We start from the raw sequence: 22,007 nt of genomic DNA, 5'->3' as shown, positions 1-22,007 counted from the left end.
GATTACATCTGCACATTTAAAAAAAAATCTAAGGAAGAGATACCAGAGGCATTACTACACATATTTAATAATTCATTGGAAATGGTGTTGTGCCAGATGATTGGTGGATGGCTAACGTAATACCTGTATTTAAGAAGGGGGAATAGAACATGTCCAGGGAACTATAGACCAGTAAGCTTCATATCGGTGTTAGGAAAAATATTGGAATCCCTATTAAAGGAGAAAATAGAACATCTAGAAACCAAAAATATAATAGTGAATAGTCAGCATGGATTTCAAAATGGAAAGTCTTGCTTGACCAACCTCATTGAATTTTTTGAAGGGGTAACAGAGAGAATAGACAAGGGTAATACAGTAGATGTAGTTTATCTAGATTTCCAAAAGGCCTTTGATAAGGTACCCCATAATAGACTGATGAACAAGGTCAGAGAATGCGGAGTCAGGGTTCAAGAGACGCGTCCTCCTCCACATCGGCTTCAAGACAGAAAGCAGAGAGTAGGGGTAAAATTCACAGTGGCAGAAGGTGGGTCGTGGGGTAGAAGAGCAAAGGGATCTGGGAGTGCAAATACACAAATTACTAAAAGTGGCGATGCAGGTTAATAAGGCCATACAAAAGCAAACCAAGCACTAGATTTATTTCTAGAGGGATAGAATTGAAAAGTAGGGCAGTTATGTTAAACTTGTATCGAACCTTGGTTAGACCACACTTGGAGTACTGCGTACAATTCTAGTCGCCATGTTATAAAAAGAATATAGGCACTGGAAAGGGTGCAGAGAAGATTTACAAGGATGAACAAGAATTGCGGGAGTATACATATCAGGAAAGGATGAACAGGCTGGATCTCTTTTCTCTTGAAACGAGAAGGCTGAGGGGTGACCTAATAGAGGCCTTTACAATAATGAAAGGATTTGATAGAGTGGATACAAAGATAATTTGTGGGGAAGAGCAAAACAAGAGACCATCAATATAAGACAGTCACCAAGAAATCCAATAGGGAATTCAGAAGAAACTTCTTTATCCAAAGAGTGGTGAAGCGAATAGTATCGATGCATTTAAAGGAGGCTAGGCAAGCATGTGAGGGAGAAGGGAATAGAGGGTTATGTGGATAGATTTAGATGAAGCCCGAGTGGAGCATAAACGGCGGCATGGATTGGTTGGCTCGAATGGCCTGTTTCTGTACCTATGTAATACCAGGATTTAGAGCAGACAGAAGAGGGGGGCATTACCCATGCAAAAAAAATTGAAGGACACACTTATTCATTCCCTTCACTCTGTTGCCCATGGACTAGACCTTTGCAGTCACTGAGAATCAGGGTCCAGGCTGATGATGTACTCATTGCAAGAGATGTTGAACAGGAGAGGCCAGGTTCCAGGCCAGCTCTGTTCTCAACCCTTGCGGCAGCACGCTTCCGCCAGGAACAAACAGGGCGGCGCCCAGTCTCGGTGCATGCGTGTGCCCCGGTGCCCGACTGTTTCCGGGTCAGTGAGGCCCCGAGATGGCGGCGGGCGGCAGCGAGTCTCGGGTCGGCGATGTGGAGGAGGACGCGTCTCAGCTCGTCTTTCCCAAAGGTACCCCCGGGGGGCGAGAGAGAGAGAGAGAGGCCCGGTACTCCCGGGGAGGGGGAGAGAGAGAGAGAAGCCGGTACCCCAGGGGGGAGGGGGGGGAGAGAGAGAGGGGGGCCTGGTACCCCCGGGGGGGGGGGGGGGGGGAGAGAGAGAGAGAGGGGCCTGGTACTCCCGGGGGGGGGGGGAGAGAGAGGGGCCGGTACCCCCGGGGGGGGGGGGGGGGGGAGAGAGAGAGAGAGAGAGGGGCCTGGTACCCCCGGGGGGGGGGGGGGAGAGAGAGAGAGAGGGGCCGGTACCTCCGGGGGGGGGGGGGGGGGGGGGAGAGAGAGAGAGAGGGGCCTGGTACTCCCGGGGGGGGGGGGGGGGGGGAGAGAGAGAGGGGCCTGGTACTCCCGGGGGGGGGGGGGAGAGAGAGGGGCCGGTACCCCCGGGGGGGGGGGGGGGGAGAGAGAGAGAGAGAGAGGGGCCTGGTACCCCCGGGGGGGGGGGGGGGAGAGAGAGAGAGAGGGGCCGGTACCTCCGGGGGGTGGGAGGAGTAAATAAAGACTTGGATTTCCAAAGCGCTTTTCATGACCACTGGGCATCTCAAAGCACTTTACAGCCAATGAAGTACTTTTGGAGTGTAGTCACTGTTGTAATGTGGGGGGCGGAGGAGAGGGAGCCCGGCCCTGGGGGGTGGAGGGCGAATGACCCCCTGGTCATGACCTGCAGTAACTGACGTTGAGGGGGGAGATATTCCTGCACCCCCCCATCCACTGGGCAGTGCCCCCTGAGCCCGGCTGCACAGAGTGCGGGCTCCTGCTGGCCGCTTCCCCCGCAATCGGTCTTTCGGATGAGACGTCAAACTGAGGCCCTGTCTGCCCCCTCAGGTGGGCGTAAAAGATCCCATAGCACTATTTCGAAGAAGAACAGGGGAGTTATCCCTGGTGTCCTCGGCCAATCTTTCTCCCTCAATCAACATAACAAAAAACAGACTATCTGGTCATTATCACATTGCTGTTTGTGGTAGCTTGCTGTGTGCAAATGGACTGCCGCGTTTCCTATATTACAAAACAGTGACTACACTCCAAAAGCTGTAAAGCGCTTTGGGATGACTGGCGGTCATGTAAATGCAAGTCTTCCTTTGTTTCTTTAATAGCCTTGGCATTGCTGGGTTGGGATCCCATCAAAAACAAAGCATCCCATTGGGGTTGGTGGTTTGAACAAGTCCATCGCTGCTCGGACTGTCACATATGTATCCGCAAAGCTCATTGGGCATTCCTTTTTCAAAAATCTCTTCTCTGTGTGCACTTCAAAGCAAAGAGATCATCATAGGATCATTATAGAGATGTAGCGTGTTGTAAACGACAGGGTAACCAATGTGGCGGAGAGGTGTGCCTTCCTTGGTCGTGAGAAAAAGACACAAAATCTCTGCCTCAATCCCCGCTTTAATTTTCCAGCTGGGTAACCTGTACATTGTGGGTTTATTTGGGTAATTCACCATTAATGTAAAAAAAAACGCAGCAAACGCGATATGGATGCCTGACCAGTCGACTACATTCAAGAATAAAAAGCAGTAACGTGGTCAAGGCCGGAGTTCAGAAGTAGAGAGGGAGCCATCATGCCACATATATGCCCATTTCAGTTTAAGAAAAATCTTGTTTACTTTTATGTTTTTTTGTAAATTTATCATTGCTTCCTGCCCATTCCCAAGTGAATAAACCATCGGCACTGCTGCCCATCAATCACTCAATTAGAGGGGCATTGTGACATCACCTTCTGATGGCACCCCCTTCATTTCTGTGCAATACTGCACACTGTTCCACGTTTCAGTCAGGTAGCTCAGTACACAGGAACTGCTATGTTCCGGATCTCGGAGCTGGAGCGCTCTGCCAGAGCATCGTCCAGCAATCTGGGTGTTATCGGAGCGCTTTGGGTGGGACGGTTATTGTGAGATAACTGACCGAGCGTCCGGCTGCAATTGGATGTGTTTTATGTTCTCACAGAGTTTGAAAGCTCAGAGACGCTGCTGAACTCGGAGGTCCACATGCTGCTGGAGCACAGGAAGCAGCAGAACGAGAGTGCCGAGGACGAGCAGGAGCTCTCTGAGGTCTTCATGAAAACATTGAACTACACAGCCAGATTCAGCCGCTTCAAAAACAGGGAGACCATCGCCAGTGTCAGGAGGTCAGTGCAGGAGCTGTTCCGTTCAAACTTCGCAGATCATAGACAAACAGTGGCGACTGTGCCAACTGTATCTCCCTTGGGGACGAGCTCAGTACAGAATTGGCCTGTGACATCAATCCTGTATGGCTTTTAGCTTCTGCCTTGCCTTTATGAATTAATAAGCCCAAGAGTCTTGTGTGAGCAACTTCAGTACTTTTTTTTAAAGAAATACAAGGTTTAGCCTCTGCTTTCCTTACATTGATACTGTAAAGTCCTGACCCCGCAGTACAGACTTACACGAGGCACATACTGAAGTCGAGGTCACTCTGGACCTGCACCTTTATTTCACAGCTCTCGAGTGCCACACTTGCCTGAGACCTGCCTTTATATACCTGTGTGGAACAGGTATGCAGTGTCTCCTGCAAGTGCACCCTTAGTGGTAAAGTATGCTTGTGGTTACAGGTCATATATAGTTACAGTCATGTATAGCATGGTAAGATACAGTTATATACAGTAGTGTGAGATACATGACATCACCCTCCCCCAAGGTCTTATTGTCTTTATAGATTCAGTGTCTCAGGTGGTCTACACTGTTGCGTGGAGCGTCTGAGTTGTGGTTCAGTTGTTTGCCTTGGTGCCTGTTTTTCTTTCGGTGTGATTGCTGGCATCTCGCCTGGGCTGTCTGTTTCGTTCAGTATGATTGTTGGTATCTCGCCTGGGCTGTCTGTTGAGATTGCCCTTTCCTCAGGTTGTTCCCTCTGTCCACCAGGTGTGGTGTGAGTTCCACATTGTAGTCTGCCTCTGGTTCTGCAGTGTTGTTGGTGAATCTACTTTTTACTTGGTCTACATGCCTCTGGCAGGTTTGGCCATTGTCCATTTGTACCATCAGTAGCCTGTTTCCTTCCTTGCCTGTTACTGTCCCTGCAAGCCATTTGGGACCCCTGCCATAGTTTAGCACAAGCACTTTGTCCCCTATCTCATTCCACCTCCCCCTCGAATTTCGGTCATGGTACTCAGTTAGCATCCGGCGCGTTGCCTCTATAATTTCGTGCATGTCTGGGAGGATTAACGAGAGCCTAGTCTTTAAGGTCCGTTTCATTAATAGTTGCGCGGGGGAGCCCCAGTCAACGAATGCGGACGAGATCTGTATGCCAGCAGCAGTCGCGACAGGCGACCCTGCAGCGTGGGACCTTGGATTTTTAACATGCCTAACGATTTGCACTGCTCGCTCCACCTGGCCATTGGAGGCCGGCTTGAACGGTGCCGTCTTAGCGTGATTTATGCCGTGGTCAACGATAAAATCTTGAAATTCTGCGCTGGTGAAGCATGGACCATTATCACTGACCAATATGTCAGGAATTACGTGTGTTGCAAACATGGTTCTAAGGCTCTCCACAGTGGTGGAGGCGGTGCTCGAGTTTAAAATGGTGCACTTGACCCACTTTGAAAATACATCGACGACTACGAGGAACATTTTGCCCATGAGTGGGCCCGCATAGTCTACATGCACCCACGACCATGGTTTGGTGGGCCAGGGGCTTAGAGGGGCTTTCCTGGGGGCATTACTGAGTTGGGCACAAATGGTGCACTGCCGGACGCAGAGCTCCAAGTCCGCATCAATGCCAGGCCACCAGACGTGGGATCTGGCTATGGCCTTCATAAGGACGATCCCTGGGTGCTCGCGGTGGAGCTCCCGGACAAACGCCTCTCTGCCTCGCAAAGGCATAACTACTCGGCTGCCCCACATCAGGCAGTCTGCCTGTAGTGATAGTTCATGCATGCGCCTATGGAAAGGTTTGATCTCCTCGGGGCAGGCATCGCGAGCCTCTGCCCAGTCACCAGTTAAAACACATCTTTTGACTAAGGATAACGTGGGGTCGCTGGTCGTCCAGGCTCTGATTTGACGAGCCGTCATGGGCGAACCTGTGGATTCAAAGGCATTGATTGCCATGACCATCTCACAGTCCTGTTCGTCGGACCCTTCCGTGGTCGCCAGGGGTAGCCTGCTAACCGCGTCGGCACAGTGGTCTGTGCCTTATTGTGTAGTCGTAAGACGCCAGCATGAGTGCCCACCGCTGAATGCGCGCCGAGGCGTTGCCGTTTATTGCCTTGCACTCGGATAGCAGGGACGTGAGGGGTTTGTGGTCAGTTTCTTGCACGAACTTGCCCCCGAAAAGGTATTGGTGCATCTTTTTGACACCGTACACGCACGCGAGCGCCTCCTTCTCAACCATTTCATACCTGCGCTCCGCCCGTGAAAGTGACCTGGAGGCATAAGCAATGGGTTGTAATTTACCCGCATCATTAACATGCTGTAAAACGCACCCGGCCTCGTACGCTGACGCATCACATGTAAGAACTAGCTTTTTACCTGGGTCAAAAAAGGCTAAAACACTGTTGGAACACAGAAGGTTGCATGCCTTATTGAAGGCGCGTCCCCCCCAAAACCAATCGCACCCCTTTCTGAGTAGCACGTGGAGAGGCTCCAGCAGCGTGCTCAAGTTCTGCATAAAGTTCCCAAAGTAATTGAGTAGCCCGAGAAAAGCGCGCAGTTCCGGGGCCTGGGTGCCAGACGAATTGCTTCGGTTTTGGATTCTGTTGGGCGGATTCTATCAACGGCAATCCTTCTGCCCAAAAATTCAACCTCGGGCGCGAGATACAGGCACTTGGATTTCTTAACTCTTAGGCCTACCCGATCCAATCGACTTAGTACTTCCTCCAAATTGCGGAGATGGGAGTCGGTGTCCCTGCCCGTGATGAGTATGACATCTTGAAACACAACCGTCCCCGGGATGGACTTGAGCAGACTCTCCATGTTGCGCTGGAATATAGCAGCTGTCGACCTGATGCCGAATGGGCATCGATTGTACATAAAAAGGCCTCGATGTGTGTTGATGGTGGTGAGTAGCTTAGACTTTTCGGTCAGTTCTTGTGTCATATACGCAGATGTGAGATCTAGTTTTGAGAAAAGTTTTCTTCCAACAAATGTGGCGAATAGGTCCTCCGCTCTGGGCAGCAGGTATTGGTCCTGTAGGGAGTCTCTGTTTATGGTAGACTTGTCATCCCCACAGATTCGTACGGATCCATCAGGCTTCATGACGGGGACGATGGGACTTGCCCAGTCGCTAAATTCCACGGGTGAGATAATGCCTTCCCGCAGAAGCCGGTCCAGTTCGTGTTCAATCTTCTCCCTCATCACATAAAGCACAGCTCTAGCCTTGTGTTGGACCGGTCTGGCATCCTGTGTGATGTAGATTGTAACTTTAGCCCCTTTGAAGGTGCCCACACCTGGCTGAAAGAGATGTTCAAAATGACTTAGAACTGTTGAACAGGAGGTCCGTTCCTCTGACGACATGGCATGAACATCATCCCATTTCCAATTTAGTTTTGACAGCCAGCTTCTCCCCAGCAGTGCTGGGAGATCTCCGGGGACAATCCACAGGGGAAGTCGGCTGACTGTCCCTTTGTGTGTGACAGAGAGCATGGTTCTGCCAAGGACTGGGACGATTTCTTTGATATAGGTCCTTAGTTTGGTGTCGATCCTTGTGAGTTTTGACCTGTTGCTTTTGTGCGGCCACAGCTGTTCAAATTGTTGGACGCCCATGAGAGATTGACTAGCTCCCGTGTCCAGTTCCATGTTGACGGGTATCCCGTTGAGTGGGACCCTCATCGTTATTGGAGGCGTCTTGTTGTAAGAACAGTGGACATTGATCGTGTTGACCCGCTGTACCTCGGTGTCCCGGGCACTGTCCCCACCGTCTTCTGGACCGCTTTCCGACCCTTCCGATTCGTATACCAGCCGAGCTGCTGTTTTTCTGCACATGCGAGCCAGGTGCCATGTATAGTTGCAGTTTCTGCAAACAGCATGCTGAAATCGACACCCCCTTGTTGAGTGCCTTCCCCCACATCTCCAGCACAGACCGCTTCCATTGTTTCCGAAGGATGAGCTGCGTCTGGCTGATCTCTCTTGAGCTTCTCTCAGTCTGTAGTTGATTGCTCGCATTGTGGGTTGATGAGGTGTGAACGGCCGTCCATGTGGCCCTTGATGGCTTCTGGCGCCACTGTCTGCTGTTGAAGGCCTGCTCTCCTGCCTTTGTCTGTGTGTGGGGGTAGCGGCTTGTTTCACGCTGTGAACCCCTTGTTCCAATGTTTCGTTAGTTGTCGTACTCGCAGTATAGATCAACCTCGTTTCTTCTTCTGCCAAGAATGTCTACGACCAGTGCTGCTGCCTCTAGGGTCAAGGTCTTGGTCTCTATAAGCTTTCGGAATATGCCTGCGTGGCCTATTCCTTCAATAAAAAAGTCTCTCAGTACTTCTCTCTTTAGTTCATAGGGGAACTCACATAAACTAGCCAGTCTCCGAAGTTCCGCCACGAAGTCGGGTATGCTCTGGCCCACACAGTGTCTGTAGTTGTAGAACCTGTGTCTGGCCATGTGTAGGCTGCTCGCTGGCTTCAGGTGGTCTCTCACCAGTGTGCTCAACTCCTCAAACGACTTGCTTGCTGGTTTCTCGGGTGCCAGCAGGTCCTTCATTAAGGCGTATGTTTTCGAGCCACAGCTGGTCAAGAGATGGGCTCTTGTCTGCCTTATCGTCGCCCAACCAGTCTTTGGTTACAAAGCTTTGCTGGAACCTTTCTATAAAGTCCTCCCAATTGTCTCCAGCATTGTATTTCTTATCTGAGCCGTTGGTAGCCATTCTGTGGATTCTGTGATCCCGTAACACGTCGCCACTGTAAAGTCCTGACCCTGCAGTACAGACTTACACGAGGCACATGCTGAAGTCAAGGTCACTGGACCTGCACCTTTATTTCACAGCTCTCGAGTGCCACACTTGCCTGAGACCTGCCTTTATATACCTGTGTGGAACAGGTATGCACTGTCTCCTGCAAGTGCACCCCTGGTGGTAAAGTATGCTTGTGGTTACAGGTCATATCTAGTTACAGTCATGTTTTGCATGGTAAGATATAGTTATATACAGTTGTGTGAGATACATGACAGATCCATCAATCACAGGAAACCTCATCATCATAGGCAGAACCTCGGAATCGAGGAAGACTTGCTTCCACTCTTAAAATGAGTTCTTGGGTGACTGAATAGTTCAATACGGGAACCACAGTCCCTGTCACAGGTGGGACAGATAGTCGTTGAGGGAAAGGATGGGTGAGACAGATTTGCCGCATACTCTTTCTGCTGCCTGCGCTTGGTTTCTGCATGCTCGCGGCGATGAGACTAGAGGTGCTCAGCGCCCTCCCGGATGAACTTCCTCCACTTAGGGCGGTCTTTGGCCAGGGACTCCCAGGTATCAGTGACACAATTGATAGCTGTCCGTATACTTACATGTAGCCAGCCCGCTGGATGGAACCTTGGATGTTCTGAGGCTGAACACCGCGGTGTTCTGACGTTTATACCCTATCATGATCCATCTTGTCAACTGACCCTTCTTTGTCTTGTTTGCTTTTGCCATGAAATTTGCAGCTGGGGCCCCTCTTATCTGTGATTTACAAGGAGCCATTCCTTGGTACCTCGCATCATTCAGTTACTTTCTTTCAGTAATTCTATGATCCCTAAACTAGCTTGCCTACTGTTAATTATGTAATAGTTTCATAATCATAGATAAAAACATCACATGCTGTTTCTCGCTCTTGCTTGAGCTTCCATTGCGGTTAATCACAGACAAACCCCCATTTCTCCTCCTTACATCACCTCGGTGCTCGCTATCCAGTCCGGAGGAATGGCTTATCATTGTTGCTTTGGCGACCTGTCTGCATTTCTAACCCTGGCTAACTTCTCTTTACCGTATCAGCCATTTTCTGTCTACGTAGGTCAGCAATTTTATGTCGATGTCCCTAAAACCTACACATCCTACAAACCATGTCTACTGGATGATACTGCCAGAGTCCTCAGAACAGTTCACCTGCTTTTGAGGATAGCTGTTATAATTGGGGTGATGGGGGGGGGTGGAAAATTAACTTTACAATCAACCAGATGGATGAATCTGCAATATTCACACGGAATTGTGGCCTTTCTGCTCAGTGGAAATGATTGTGTAGAATCCAGATAGGGCGACAGCCTCTTATGAAAAGGTTGAGTTGAAGCTGGTTTTATTTGAAGTATAACTCTCGTGCACTCTTTTTCTTTTTTGCAGTCTGCTGTTACAGAAGAAATTACACAAATTTGAGCTCGCCAGTCTGGCCAACCTGTGTCCCGAGACGGCCGAGGAGGCCAAAGCACTCATTCCCAGGTCAGTGCCCTGTCTGTTCTCAGATGGTGACATTTATCGGGCTACATGGTTCTATGCCTATATCTCTGTTTTTTGGGGCCTTTGGTCACAGCCAAAAGGAATTGGAGACGTCCCAGCACAATGAGTGTGAGGTGTTTATCAATTGCCAAGACAGACTAATGAATTGCTTATGGTTTACAGTCTCCGCATATTAACTACCTCTCGTTTAGGTGCTTTTGTGTGAGTACACTTTGCTTTAAAACCACAATATTTTAAATGAGCTCTTTTTCCAAATCTTTTCTGTGGAAAAAATGGTCTAAAGAACCCGAAAAGGGACAGGGAGTTGGTGTTCGATAAGTCGTGAACTGCATCGTGGACTTTGAAATCCCTTGCTGGGTGGCATTTTCAACATGTGGCCATGCAGAATAAATTGTGGAATTAGAATTAAAATGAAATGCTTTTTGTAGATCTCTGTAAACCCGATTGATTATTGATACCCAAGCATTTGCACTGCCAGGACAAGGTTTATGATCATTCCTTGATCCACAAGCTCATACAACCTTGCCATTGTCCTCTCTGGCGATTCCATCAAACTGAATCTGCTCAGCTTTCACGTGGGGAGATGCCTTCGGGTCCTGCAACTCTAGATGCCAAACATCATCATCATAGGCAGTCCCTCGGGGTCGAGAATGACTTGCTTCCACACCAAAAATGAGTACTCAGTTGATTGACGAACTAATTTTAAATGGTGGAAGATTGGAAGATGCCTGTGCATGAATTCTTTTAACGTGGGGTGACCGTTGCATACCAGCCACCACACGGGCTTGACAGAGCATGGTCTTGGCCCAGTGGCAAGGGGACCCAAGACAACTGGAGACCGCGCTCCGCCGTAGATGCCAATACAAACCAGATGCCACTCATCAATCAGTTATGGTGATTTTTTGTCTCCTGTTGTCGGTCAACAGAGCCCATACATCCCCCTCACAGCTTTTATTTCCAGCACTTGTCTGAACATGAATAGGCCTTCAGCTTCACTCATCTGCCTCTCAGCCCTCCCCGTGTCTGATGTCCTGTGTGACTGCGACCCATGGTATGTTATCCCTCCTCAACCTCTTCATGGCTTTCGATGAATTTGACCACAACAACCTCCTCCAACGCCTCTCTTTTGTGGTCCACCTTCATTGTGCCACCCTCGTACAGTTCCAACCGTAGCTATCCCACCCTATCCAGCACATCTCCTGCAATGGCTTCTCCTCATGTTCCTGCACCATACCTCCGTTGTGCCCCAAGGCTCTAACCTATTCTTCATTGATCTGATGCTCTGTCACATCGGCTGTAAACTTCCATTTGCATGGTGATACTAAGCTTTAACCTCTCCATCACCACCCATGATGCAATTGTTCTTTCCAACGGTGCCTGCCTGACATGAAGTTGTGGATCGTCCAGAGCTGCCTGCAGCTGAGCATTGATTATAAGAGCTTCTACAAGTATGTAAAAAGGAAGATCATAGCAAAAGTAACCGTTGGTCCTTTAGAGGCTGAGACAAGAGAAATTATAATGGGAAATAAGGAAATGGCAGAGGCTTCAAACAAATATTTTGACTTTGTCTTCTCAAGACATATAGCATACCAAACAAATATACCAAGGGGCTAATGAGAGTGAGAAACTTTGAAATAATGAATATCAGTAGAGAAAAGATACTTGAGAAACTAATGGGACTAAAAGCTGACAAATCCCCTGGACCTGACGGCCTACATCCTAGGCTTCTAAAATAGGCTGCAGAGATGGTGGATGCACTGGTTGTGATCTTCCAAAATTCCTCAGATTCTGGAGCAGTTCCGGCGGATTGCAAAGGTAGAAAATGTAACCCTGCTGTTCAAGAAAGGAGGGAGAGAGAAAGCAGGGAACTGCAGGCCAAATAGTCTGACCTCAGTCGTTAGGAAATGCTGGAATCCATTATTAAGGAACTGGTATCAGGGTACTTAGAAAAACATAATATGATTAGGCAGAGTCAACATAGTTTTAAGAAAGGGAAGTCATGTTTAACAAATTTATTTTAGAGTTTTTTGAGGATGTAACTAGCAGGGTAGATAAAGGGGAACCAGTGGATGTAATATATTTGGATTTCCAAAAGGCATTTGATAAGGTGCCACATAAAAGGTAGCAATGCAAAATAAGGGCTCATGGGGTTGGGGGTGATAGAGGATTGGTTAACGGACAGAAAACAGAGTAGGGATAAACAGGTAATTTTCTGGTTGGCAGGCTATAACTAGTGGGGTGCCGCAAGGATTAGTGCTGGGGCCTCAGCTATTTATAATCTATATTAATGACTTCGATGAAGGAACCCAATGTAATGAGAATTGTAAACCAACATGTTAGTTGCAGTTTATTATTGTGACAACAGTCCAAGCTTGTCATCTCACTTTTTGCCGGTTCTCTTGAGCAACTTATAAGTTCATCTGCCAATTAGAGCAAGATTAATAAAACAGAGCGAGGGTGTTCAGCTTTGAGTCCACTCTGAGCTCATCAAACAGCCATATCCCACTGAACTAGCCCCTGATGGACCAGTGACCTTGGAATGATATATTTTTTTCTGTCCCCCCCGCCCCTCCTGATCATTGATTCTCGCAGGGAGCAGTACCCCAGGCCGCGGGAGTCCTCTGGGCGTTCCTTGAGTGGCCAATCTTCATCTTGGTCCTAAACTCAACCCGTGCCCACTCTCCTGGACATCTTACTGGTTTACGAGTAGAAACACCAGCCTGGCTACGTTTTCTCCCACTGTCTTTTAGCACAGGAGGCTGTTGCCAATTGAAACCTCCAATTACTCCCCGGGTAAGATCTGCTAAATCAGCACAGAGTGAGGGTCAAACCCGGCATCTTGTCACCTCTGTGCCTCAGTACCATGCCACCCGCTGCATTGTGCCACTGAAGCAATTAGGGAAGCTTTTAGCTGTAATGCCAACAACAGCTTGTATTTATATAGCGCCTTTAACGTAGTAAAATGTCCCAAGGTGCTTAACAGGAGTGTTATAAAACAAAATAAATAAATTTGACACCAAGCCCCACACAAATAAATTACGGCAGATGACCAAAAGCTTGGTCAAAGAGGTCAGATTTAAAGAGCGTCTTAAAAGGAGGAAAGAGGCAGAGAGGTTTAGGCAGGGCGTTCCAGAGCTTGGGGCTGAGGCAACAGAAGGCACGGCCACCAATGGTTGAGCGATTTATAATCGGGGCAGAATTAGAGGAGCACAGACATTGGGGGGGGGAGGGAGGCGGCTGGAGGGGATTTCAGAGCTAGGGATGGGCGAGGCCATGGAGAGATTTGGAAATCAAGGCATAACCAATAAAAGCTTATCCTGTGAATAGATTGACTACATTGAGCGCAAAACCGATGGGCTTGATGCTGTTCTGCCACCGCGACCTGTGACCTCGATTGGATGTGTTGTCTGGGGCTTTAAAGCGACATAGATGTTTGTTGCACTGGTCTGTGGTGATGCTTGCAGTCTATTCATGTCTTTCTCTTTTTCCTTCCTCCACCTTCCCCATTCTCCGTTTTCAGTTTGGAAGGTCGATTTGAGGACGAGGAGCTCCAGCAAATCCTCGATGATATTCAGACCAAGCGAAGCTTTCAGTATTAACGGCACAGCCTGCGACCCACGGTTCTCTCCGGTGCTTGCTCACTGGACATTGGTGCTGGTGGTTCCCACTGACATGGACTCCTTTTAAAGAGTGACGGTGGAGAGGCTGTGGACTGAACCAGTCACACCACATCACCCGAGAGCGAAACCCTTGGAATAGTTCTGGATCCAACGTCATTCAGTAGCACATTCCATGAGCCACAGCATGTAAATATACTCTGGAATCACCTGTTTATCTAAAGGGAAAATTGTCATTTTTTTCATTCAGATGTCTAGATCACCCCCCCCCCCCCCCCCCCCTTGTTTTTATGTGTCAAATCTTTCTAACCGTCACTTTTGACAAACTGAAATCTTGTAACTAATTCTCAGAGGGCACTGGCCCCTTGTTTGATTAAAGTGAGGACACGTGTGTTGGAACCTGGTTGAAGATTGCCTCTTTGAAAGAAGTCGGGAGGGAATGAAGTTGTTTGGAGTCCACCATTTGGAGGCTTGTACGTAGATGTGAGAGTCAAGCAATGATCCATTGATAGTAACAGCCAAATTAAGGCACAATGCACCTTTTGTAAAGGAGGTGTATTTTACTAAATTGACCCATTATCCCAGACACTATACATAGCACAGGTACAGAGTTGGCCAGCCCCAGGTAAGGTGTCCCCGGCGGGCGGGCAGGTGGAGCGAGAGTCCTCTGCGTGCAGGTCGGCCAATAGTTGATAATCAAGGGCCGATAAGGAGGGAGGAACACTATCATTAAAGAAGTAGTACTCGGTAAAATAATGGGACTAAAGGCGGACAAGTCCCTTGGACCTGATGCCTTACATCCTAGGGTCTTAAAAGAAGTGGCTGCAAATGTAATGCCCCTATTTAAAAAAGGAAGCAGACAGAAACTATCGACCAGTTAGTCGAACATCTGTTGTTGGGAAAATGCTGGAGTTCATTATTAAGGAAGCTGTGGTGGGGCATTTGGAAAAGCATAATTCAGTACGCAGAGTCAGCATGGTTTGTGATGGGGAAATCATGTTTGACAAATTTGCTGGTGTTCTTTGAGGATGTAATGAGCAGGGTGGATAAGGACATAAGAAATAGGAGAAGGAGTAGGTTATTGCTCCGCCAGTCAATAAGATCATGGCTGATCTGATCATGGACTCAGCTCCACTTCCCTGCCTGCTCCCCATAGCCCTTTATTCCCATATCGCTCCGCATTAAATACATTCAATGATCCAGCCTCCGCAGCTCACTGGGTCAGAGAATTCCATAGATTTACAATCCTCTTAGAAGAAATTTCTCCTCATCTCAGTTTTAAATGGGCGGTCCCCTTATTCTGAGACTATGTCTCCTAGTTTTAGATTCCACCATGAGTGGAAATATTCTCTCTGCATCCACCTTGTCGAGCCCCCTCAGTATTAGATGTTTCAATAAGATCACCTCTCATTCTTCTGAATGCCAATGAGTATAGGCCCAACCTACTCAACCTATCCTCATAAGTCAACCCCCATCATCTCTGGAATCAACCGAGTGAACCTTCCCTGAACTGCCTCCAATGCAAGTATATCCTTCCTTAAATACGGAGACCAAAACTGTACGCAGTACTCCAGGTGTGGCCTCACCAATACCCTGTACAGTTGTAGCAGGACTTCTCTGCTTTTATACTCTATCCCCCTTGCAATAAAGGCCAACATTCCATTTGCCTTCCTGATTACTTGCTGTGCATGTACAGTGTCCCCGTACAGGTGTAGTGTTGTCTGATACAGGTACAGTGCCCCCCCCCCACACAGGTATAATGTCTCTTGTGTTCCCCACGCAGGTGCCGTGTCCCCCGGTACAGAGTTCCCTCCCCCCCCCGTCTCCTGTACAGGTAGTGTCGTCCCGTACAGGTATAGTAAGCAATATCTGCATAGGAGTGCCTCTGACCAGCGCTCCAACAACATACAGTAAGAAAATGAGGGATGAAGAGCTACCAGCATTTACACGGTATCTATGCTGAAGGCATTATCTGCTGGGTTTGGTACCACTGTGGTACTTCAGTCAACTTGCTGTTTCTCATGTATGAACCTAGGCAGTCGGTGGTGTCGGCCTATTTAACTAGACGGGTATCACGGCCGAGCCCAATTCCGTCATCCCCCAATATCCAGCAGGAACAGATGGACAGAGCAAGGTTGTCAACCATGGCCAATCTTCGCCCCTCATTCTTTGGTGGGTGGTGGGGGGTGTATGGCCAATTGTGACCTCCACCCCACCCTGACTGCCACCTCAGCTGAGAACGACTACCTCGGCAAGGCAGGGACCACGTGCACGCATTTAATTTGGCAAGGGAAAAGCCGGATATCTTTAAAGCCCCACATTTTGGGGTGACACTAAAAGCTTTGGAAACGGTACTTAATGTGCTGATTTAAATCTCCCCAGCCTCACAACACAATGTTGTTCTAAATCTAACTGGATGTGGAATCTACGCATCTTGGAATTAACAAACATAAATCGGGGGGAATGGAATGCACCATCCAATGTGCCATTTATGTGTGCCCTCTTCCCAACCAATATTTCAAATGTAGCTCTCCCAGATTGGATCTAGCATGGTTAGTCAGAGTAAATACCCCTGCATTCTGCCCTAACTATGTGCCTCAGACGATCACAACACAAGGCTCCAATGTAATATTCATTTCTCAAGCCAACTATACAAATGAGATTGTCAATCATTGTAAAATGGAGGCAGTTTGGAGACCTCTGCCCATTACGAGCTGTCAGAACACATCTCTTGAGACCCTTGAAGACAAAAGAAAGACTTGGATTTATATAGCACCTTTTACGATCAACGTCTCAAAGTACTTTTTGAAGTGTAATCACAGTTGTAAAGACTGAAACGCAGCAGCCAATTTGCACACATCAAACTCCCACAAACAGCAATGAGATAATGAGCAGATAATCTGTTTTGTTGATTGAACGATAAATATTGGCCAGGACATCAGGAATAACACCCCTGCACCTCTTCAAAATAGTGCCATGCGATCTTTTACGTCCACTTGAGAAAGCAGACATGGCCTCGGTTCAACGTCTTATCTGAAAGAAGGCACTTCCGACAGTACAGCACTCCCTCAGCACTGCATTGGAGTGTCAGCCTGAATTTTTTTGTGCTCAAGTCTCTGAAGCGGAACTTGAACCCACAACCTTCTGACTCTGAGGTGAGGGTGCTGCCCACTGAGCCACAGCTATCACTCGGGAGTTGGGGTCAAATACCATCTTAACCCAAGTCCCAGTGTTAAACAGCCATTCCTTCTGATAAACTAACTGCCAATAAATTATGTCCCTCGCTGTTCTATCCTGTCTTTATTTAATTTTATCTCCACTTCAGCTGAAAGTGGTGATTTGCATCCTCCAATGTGATCTGGACTGGTTTCGATCGCCCGAGGGGGTCTGAGAGCAACTTGATAGATTTTTCTTTCTCTCTGGTTCAGGGTTGTTTCCTTTTTTCCTTAAAATGATAGAAATTTACAGCACAGAAGGAGGCCATTTCGGCCCATAGTGTCTGTGCTAGCCGACCAAGAGCTATCCAGCCTAATCCCACTTTCCAGCTCTTGCTCTGTAGCCTTGTACTTTTAAGTATTTTTTAAATGAGGTGAGGCGTTCTGCCTCTACCACCCTTTCAGGCAGTGAGCTCCAGACCCCCACCACCCTCCGAGTGAAGAAATTTCCCCTCATATCCCCTCTAAACCTCCCCCCAATTACTTTAAATCTATGTCCCCTGGTTGTTGACCCCTCTGCCCGGGAAAACAGGTCCTTCCTATGCACTCTATCCTGGCCACTCGTAATTTTATACACCTCAATCAGGTCTCCCCTCAGCCTCCTCTGTTGCAAAGAAAACAGCCAGCATCTCCAATCTTTCCTCATAGCCAAAATTCTCCAGTCCAGGCAACATTCTTGTAAATCCCCTCTGTTCCTTTTCCAGTGCAATCACATCTTTCCTGTACTGTGGTGATAGAACTGACACAGTACTCCAGCTGCGGCCTAACCAGTGTTTTATACAGTTCAAGCATAACCTCCTTACTCTTGGATTCCATGCCTCGACTAATAAAGGCAAGTATTCCATATGCCTTCTTAACCACCTTATCTAGCTGGCCTGCTACCTTCAGGGATCTGTGGACCAGCACTCCAAGTTCCCTTTGTTCCTCTATACCTTTGTGTTGTACCATTTAATGTGTATTCCCTTGCCTTGTTAGACCTCCCCAGATGCATTATCTCACACTTATCCAGATTGAATTCCATTTGCCACTGTGCTGCCCACCTGACCAGTACATTGATATCTTCCCGCAGTCTGCAGCTTTCTTCTGCATTATCAACCACATGGCCTATTTTAGTGTCATCTGCAAACTTCTTAAGCATACCCCCAACATTCAAGTCCAAGTCATTGATATATACCACAAAAAGCAAGGGACCCAGCACTATGCCCTGTGGAACCTCACTGGATACAGCCTTCCAGTCACAAAAACCCTCATCAACCCTTACTCTTTGCTTCCTGCTTCTGAGACAATTTTAGATCCAACTTGCCACTTTGCCCTGGATCCCATGTGCTTTTACTTTTGTGACCAGTCTGCCATGTGGGACCTTATCAAAAAATCCATATACACTACATCATACACACTGCCCTCATTGACCCTCCTGGTTACGTCCTCGAAAAAGTCAATCAAGTTAATCAGACATGACCTTCCCTTAACAAATCCATGCTGACTGTCCTTGATTAATCCATGTCTTTCTAAATGAAGATTTATTCCTGTCCCTCAGGATTTTTTACAATAATTTTCCCACCACTGAGGTTAGGCTGACTGGCCCGTAATTACTCGGTCTATCCCTTTCTCCCTTTTTAAACACAGGTACAACATTAGCAGTCCTCCACTCTTCTGGCACCATACCTGTAGCCAGAGGGGACTGGAAAATGATAGTCAGAGCCTCTGCTATTTCCTCTTTTGCTTCTCTTAACAACCTGGGATACATTTCAACTGGGCCAGGGGATTTAATCACTTTCAAAGCTGCTAAGCCCCTTAATACTTCCTCACTATGTTTATCCCATCTAATATTTCACACTCCTCCCTCATTGCAAAGTCTGCATTGCCCCTCATTTGTGAAAACAGATGCATTCATTAAGAATCATACCCACGTCTTCTGCCTCCACACACAGACTTTCTTTGTGGTCTCTAATAGGCCCCACTCTTTCTCTAGTTATCCGAAGAACATAAGTAATAGGAACAGGAGTAGGCCATACGGCCCCTCGATCCTTCGCCGCCATTCAATACGATCATGGCTGATCTGATCATGGACTCAGCTCCATTTCTCCACCAGCTCCCCATGACCCCTTATCATTTAAGAAACTGTCTATTTCTGTCTTAAATTTATTCAGTGTCCAAGCTTCCACAGCTCTCTGAGGCCGCGAATTCCACAGATTTACAATCCTCAGAGAAGAAATTTCTCATCATTTCTGTTGTAACTGGGCGGCCTCTTATTCTAAGATCATGCCCACTAGTTCTAATCTCCCCCATCAGTGGAAACATCCTCTCTGCATCCACTTGTCCACTTATACGTTTTGATAAGATCACCTCTCATTCTTCTGAATTCCAATGAGTAGAGGCCCAACCTACTCAACCTTTCCTCATAAGTCAACCCCCTCATCCCTGGAATCAACCTAGTGAACCTTCTCTGAACTGCCTCCAAAGCAAATACATCCTTTCGTAAATATGGAAACCAAAACTACATGCAGTATTCCAGGTGTGGCTTCACCAAAACTTATATAGCTGTAGCAAAACTTCCCTGCTTTTACACGCCATCCTCTTTTCAATAAAGGCCAAGATACCATTGGTCTTCCTGATCACTTGCTGTACCTGCATACTATCCTTTTGCATTTCATGCACAAGTACCCCCAGGTCCCGCTGTACTGTGGTTCTTTGCAATCTTTCTCCATTTAAATAATAACTTGCTCTTTGATTTTTTTTCTGCCAAAGTTCATGACCTCACACTTTCCAACATTATACTCCATCTACCAAATTTTTGCCCACTCACTTAGCCTGTCGATGTCCTTTTGCAGATTTTGTGTCCTCCTCACACATTGTTTTTCCTCCCATCTTTGTATCGTCAGCAAACTTGGCTACATTACACTCAGTCCCTTCTTCCAAGTCGTTAATATAGATTGTAAATATATATATCCTCTTGCACTTAATGTATTTATAGAACATCTTTGGGTTTTCCCTGATTTTATTTGCCAATATTCTTTCATGCTCTCTCTTTGCTTTCCTCCAGGACCACTCGGCTCCAAACCTCATTACAGCCTTTGTCCAAACATGGTGAGGTGAGAGTGATTGCCCTTGACATCAAGGCAGCATTTGACCGAGTGTAGCATTAAGGAGCCCTAGTGAAATTGAAGTTAATGGGAATCAAGGGCAAACTCTCCACTGACTGGAGTTATACATAGCACAAAGGAAAATGTTGTGGTTGTTGGAGGTTAATCATCACAACCCCAGGACATCGCTGCAGGAATTCCTCAGCGCAGTGTCCTCGGCCCAACCGTCTTCAGCTACTTCATCATCATAAGGTCAGAAGTGGGGATGTTCGCTGATGATTGCAGTGCTCAGTTCCATTTGCAACTCCTCAGATAATGAAGCAGTCCATGCCCGCATGCAGCAAGACCTGGATGACATTCAGGCTTGGGCTGGTAAGTCGCAAGTAACATTTGCGCCATCGCCGAATCCACCACCATCAACATCCTGGGGGTCACCATTGACCAGAAACTTAACTGGATCACCCACATAAATACTGTGGCAACAAGAGCAGGTCAGAGGCTGGGTATTCTGCAGCGAGTGTCTCACCACCTGACTCTCCAAAGCCTTTCCACCATCGACAAGGCACAAGTCAGGAATATGATGGAATACTCTCCACTTGCCTGGATGAGTGCAGCTCCAACAACACCAAAGCTCGACACCATCCAAGCCAAAGCAGCCGCTTGATTGGCACCTCATCCACCACCTTAAACATTCACTCCCTCCATCACCAACGTACCGTGGCTGCTGTGTGTACCATCTATACGATGCACTGCAGCAACTCATCAAGGCTTCTTCGGCAGCACCTCCAAAACCTGCAACCTCTGCTACCTAGAAGGACAAGGGAAGCAGGCGCATGGGAACACCATCACCTGCAAGTTCCCCTCCAAATTACATACCATCCAGACTTGGAAATATATCACCGTTCCTGCATCGTCGCTGGGTCAAAATCTTGGAACTCCCTCCCTAACAGCACTGTGGAAGTGCCTTCACCACACGGACTGCAGCGGTTCAAGAAGGCGGCTCACTACCATCTTCTCGAGGGAAATTAGGGATGGGCAATAAATGCTGGCCTTGTCAGTGACGCCGACATCCCAGAACAAATAAAACAATAAATGTAATCCTTTCTGTCGGCTTTTAGTAAAGAGGATATCGGCGAGGAGGTAAATCTTGAATTGGGTGAGAATTAAATGGATGAAGTAAAATTTTAGATTGTTTGCCTAAAGGAATACAAAGTGCCATAGCTTATTCCCTTTCACCAATCTCAACTGTTAAGTATGGGAGAACTCCACAAGACTGAGTACTGTGAGGTAAAATTTCACTCGAGTGGCTAAGCAGCATGGCAGACAACCTTTTATACTCCCTTGCACAAGGTGTGCAGGTGACGCTTGGGCCTCCAACAGTTGCACCCTCTGGTGGTAAGCCTTACACAATTAAAATGTTTACATACATAACACCACTTCCGCCCCCCCCAAAAGTCTTTCATACAAATTATTTACAAGTTGAAACGATTCGGGGCCCTTTGCTCCCTGGTTGATCGTCTGAGTTCAAACTCTGGCATAGGTGAGTTGGTCGGACCATTGCTGCACTGCGGCGCAGCTGGTCTGATAGGACTGTTGGGAATGGAGGGTTCATCCTCTTGATTGACAGCGAGGTCAATTGCTGGTTGGGTGTGTGTTGGTGGATCGATGATAGTGGTGTCCTCTTCAGGTTGTTCCTGGTTGTCGGTGAACCGCAGTTTAGTCTGATCCAAATGTTTTCTGCACGTTTGTCCATTCAATAGTTTGACTATAAATACTCTATTCCCTTCCTTGGCCAAGACAGTGCCAGCGACCCATTTAGGACCATGACCGTAATTAAGGACAAACACAGGGTCGTTAACATCCATGTCACGCGATACAGCCGCGCGATCGTGGTTGATCAACACAGATGTGCAGATTGAAAGCACTCAGGACTCTGACACGGGACCTTCAAACAATGCAAGGCCAGTGCTCCCGAGAGGAAAAATGGGCATGGATTGAGGCAGGAATTAAGCTATGTGAAGATGGTGTCTGGAGACAAAGAGTTACCGACAAGCCAGTTGCGCCACAAGCGCTTATGCCTTTTTTAGCCCAACAGATCCACTCATGAGGACACTTGGCCTCA

General features: G+C 47.7%; 1 protein-coding gene across 1 annotated transcript; it reads left to right on the top strand.

Moving 5' to 3' along the window:
- The first annotated feature begins 1,489 nt into the window (after positions 1–1,489).
- On the top strand, positions 1,490–13,986 carry polr2d (RNA polymerase II subunit D). The gene is made up of 4 exons (XM_070883269.1): positions 1,490–1,570; positions 3,553–3,733; positions 9,857–9,952; positions 13,491–13,986. The coding sequence occupies exons 1-4, from the start codon at positions 1,498–1,500 to the stop codon at positions 13,567–13,569; spliced, it is 429 nt and encodes a 142-aa protein (XP_070739370.1). The 5' UTR covers positions 1,490–1,497; the 3' UTR covers positions 13,570–13,986.
- The last annotated feature ends 8,021 nt before the right edge of the window (positions 13,987–22,007 follow it).

Source organism: Pristiophorus japonicus, chromosome 6 (assembly GCF_044704955.1).
Source record: "Pristiophorus japonicus isolate sPriJap1 chromosome 6, sPriJap1.hap1, whole genome shotgun sequence".
Classification (NCBI taxonomy): Eukaryota; Metazoa; Chordata; class Chondrichthyes; family Pristiophoridae; genus Pristiophorus; species Pristiophorus japonicus.
Note: the sequence above shows the minus strand (reverse complement) of the source record. Positions and strands in the feature narration are given on the sequence as shown.

Excerpts from the sequence above, each read along its gene's own strand:
- polr2d (XM_070883269.1), top strand. The coding sequence starts at position 1,498 with ATGGCGGCGGGCGGCAGCGAGTCTCGGGTCGGCGATGTGGAGGAGGAC. Across the intron at positions 3,734-9,856 it reads ACCATCGCCAGTGTCAGGAG|TCTGCTGTTACAGAAGAAAT; the intron begins GTCAGTGCAGGA and ends TCTTTTTTGCAG. Across the intron at positions 9,953-13,490 it reads GCCAAAGCACTCATTCCCAG|TTTGGAAGGTCGATTTGAGG; the intron begins GTCAGTGCCCTG and ends CTCCGTTTTCAG.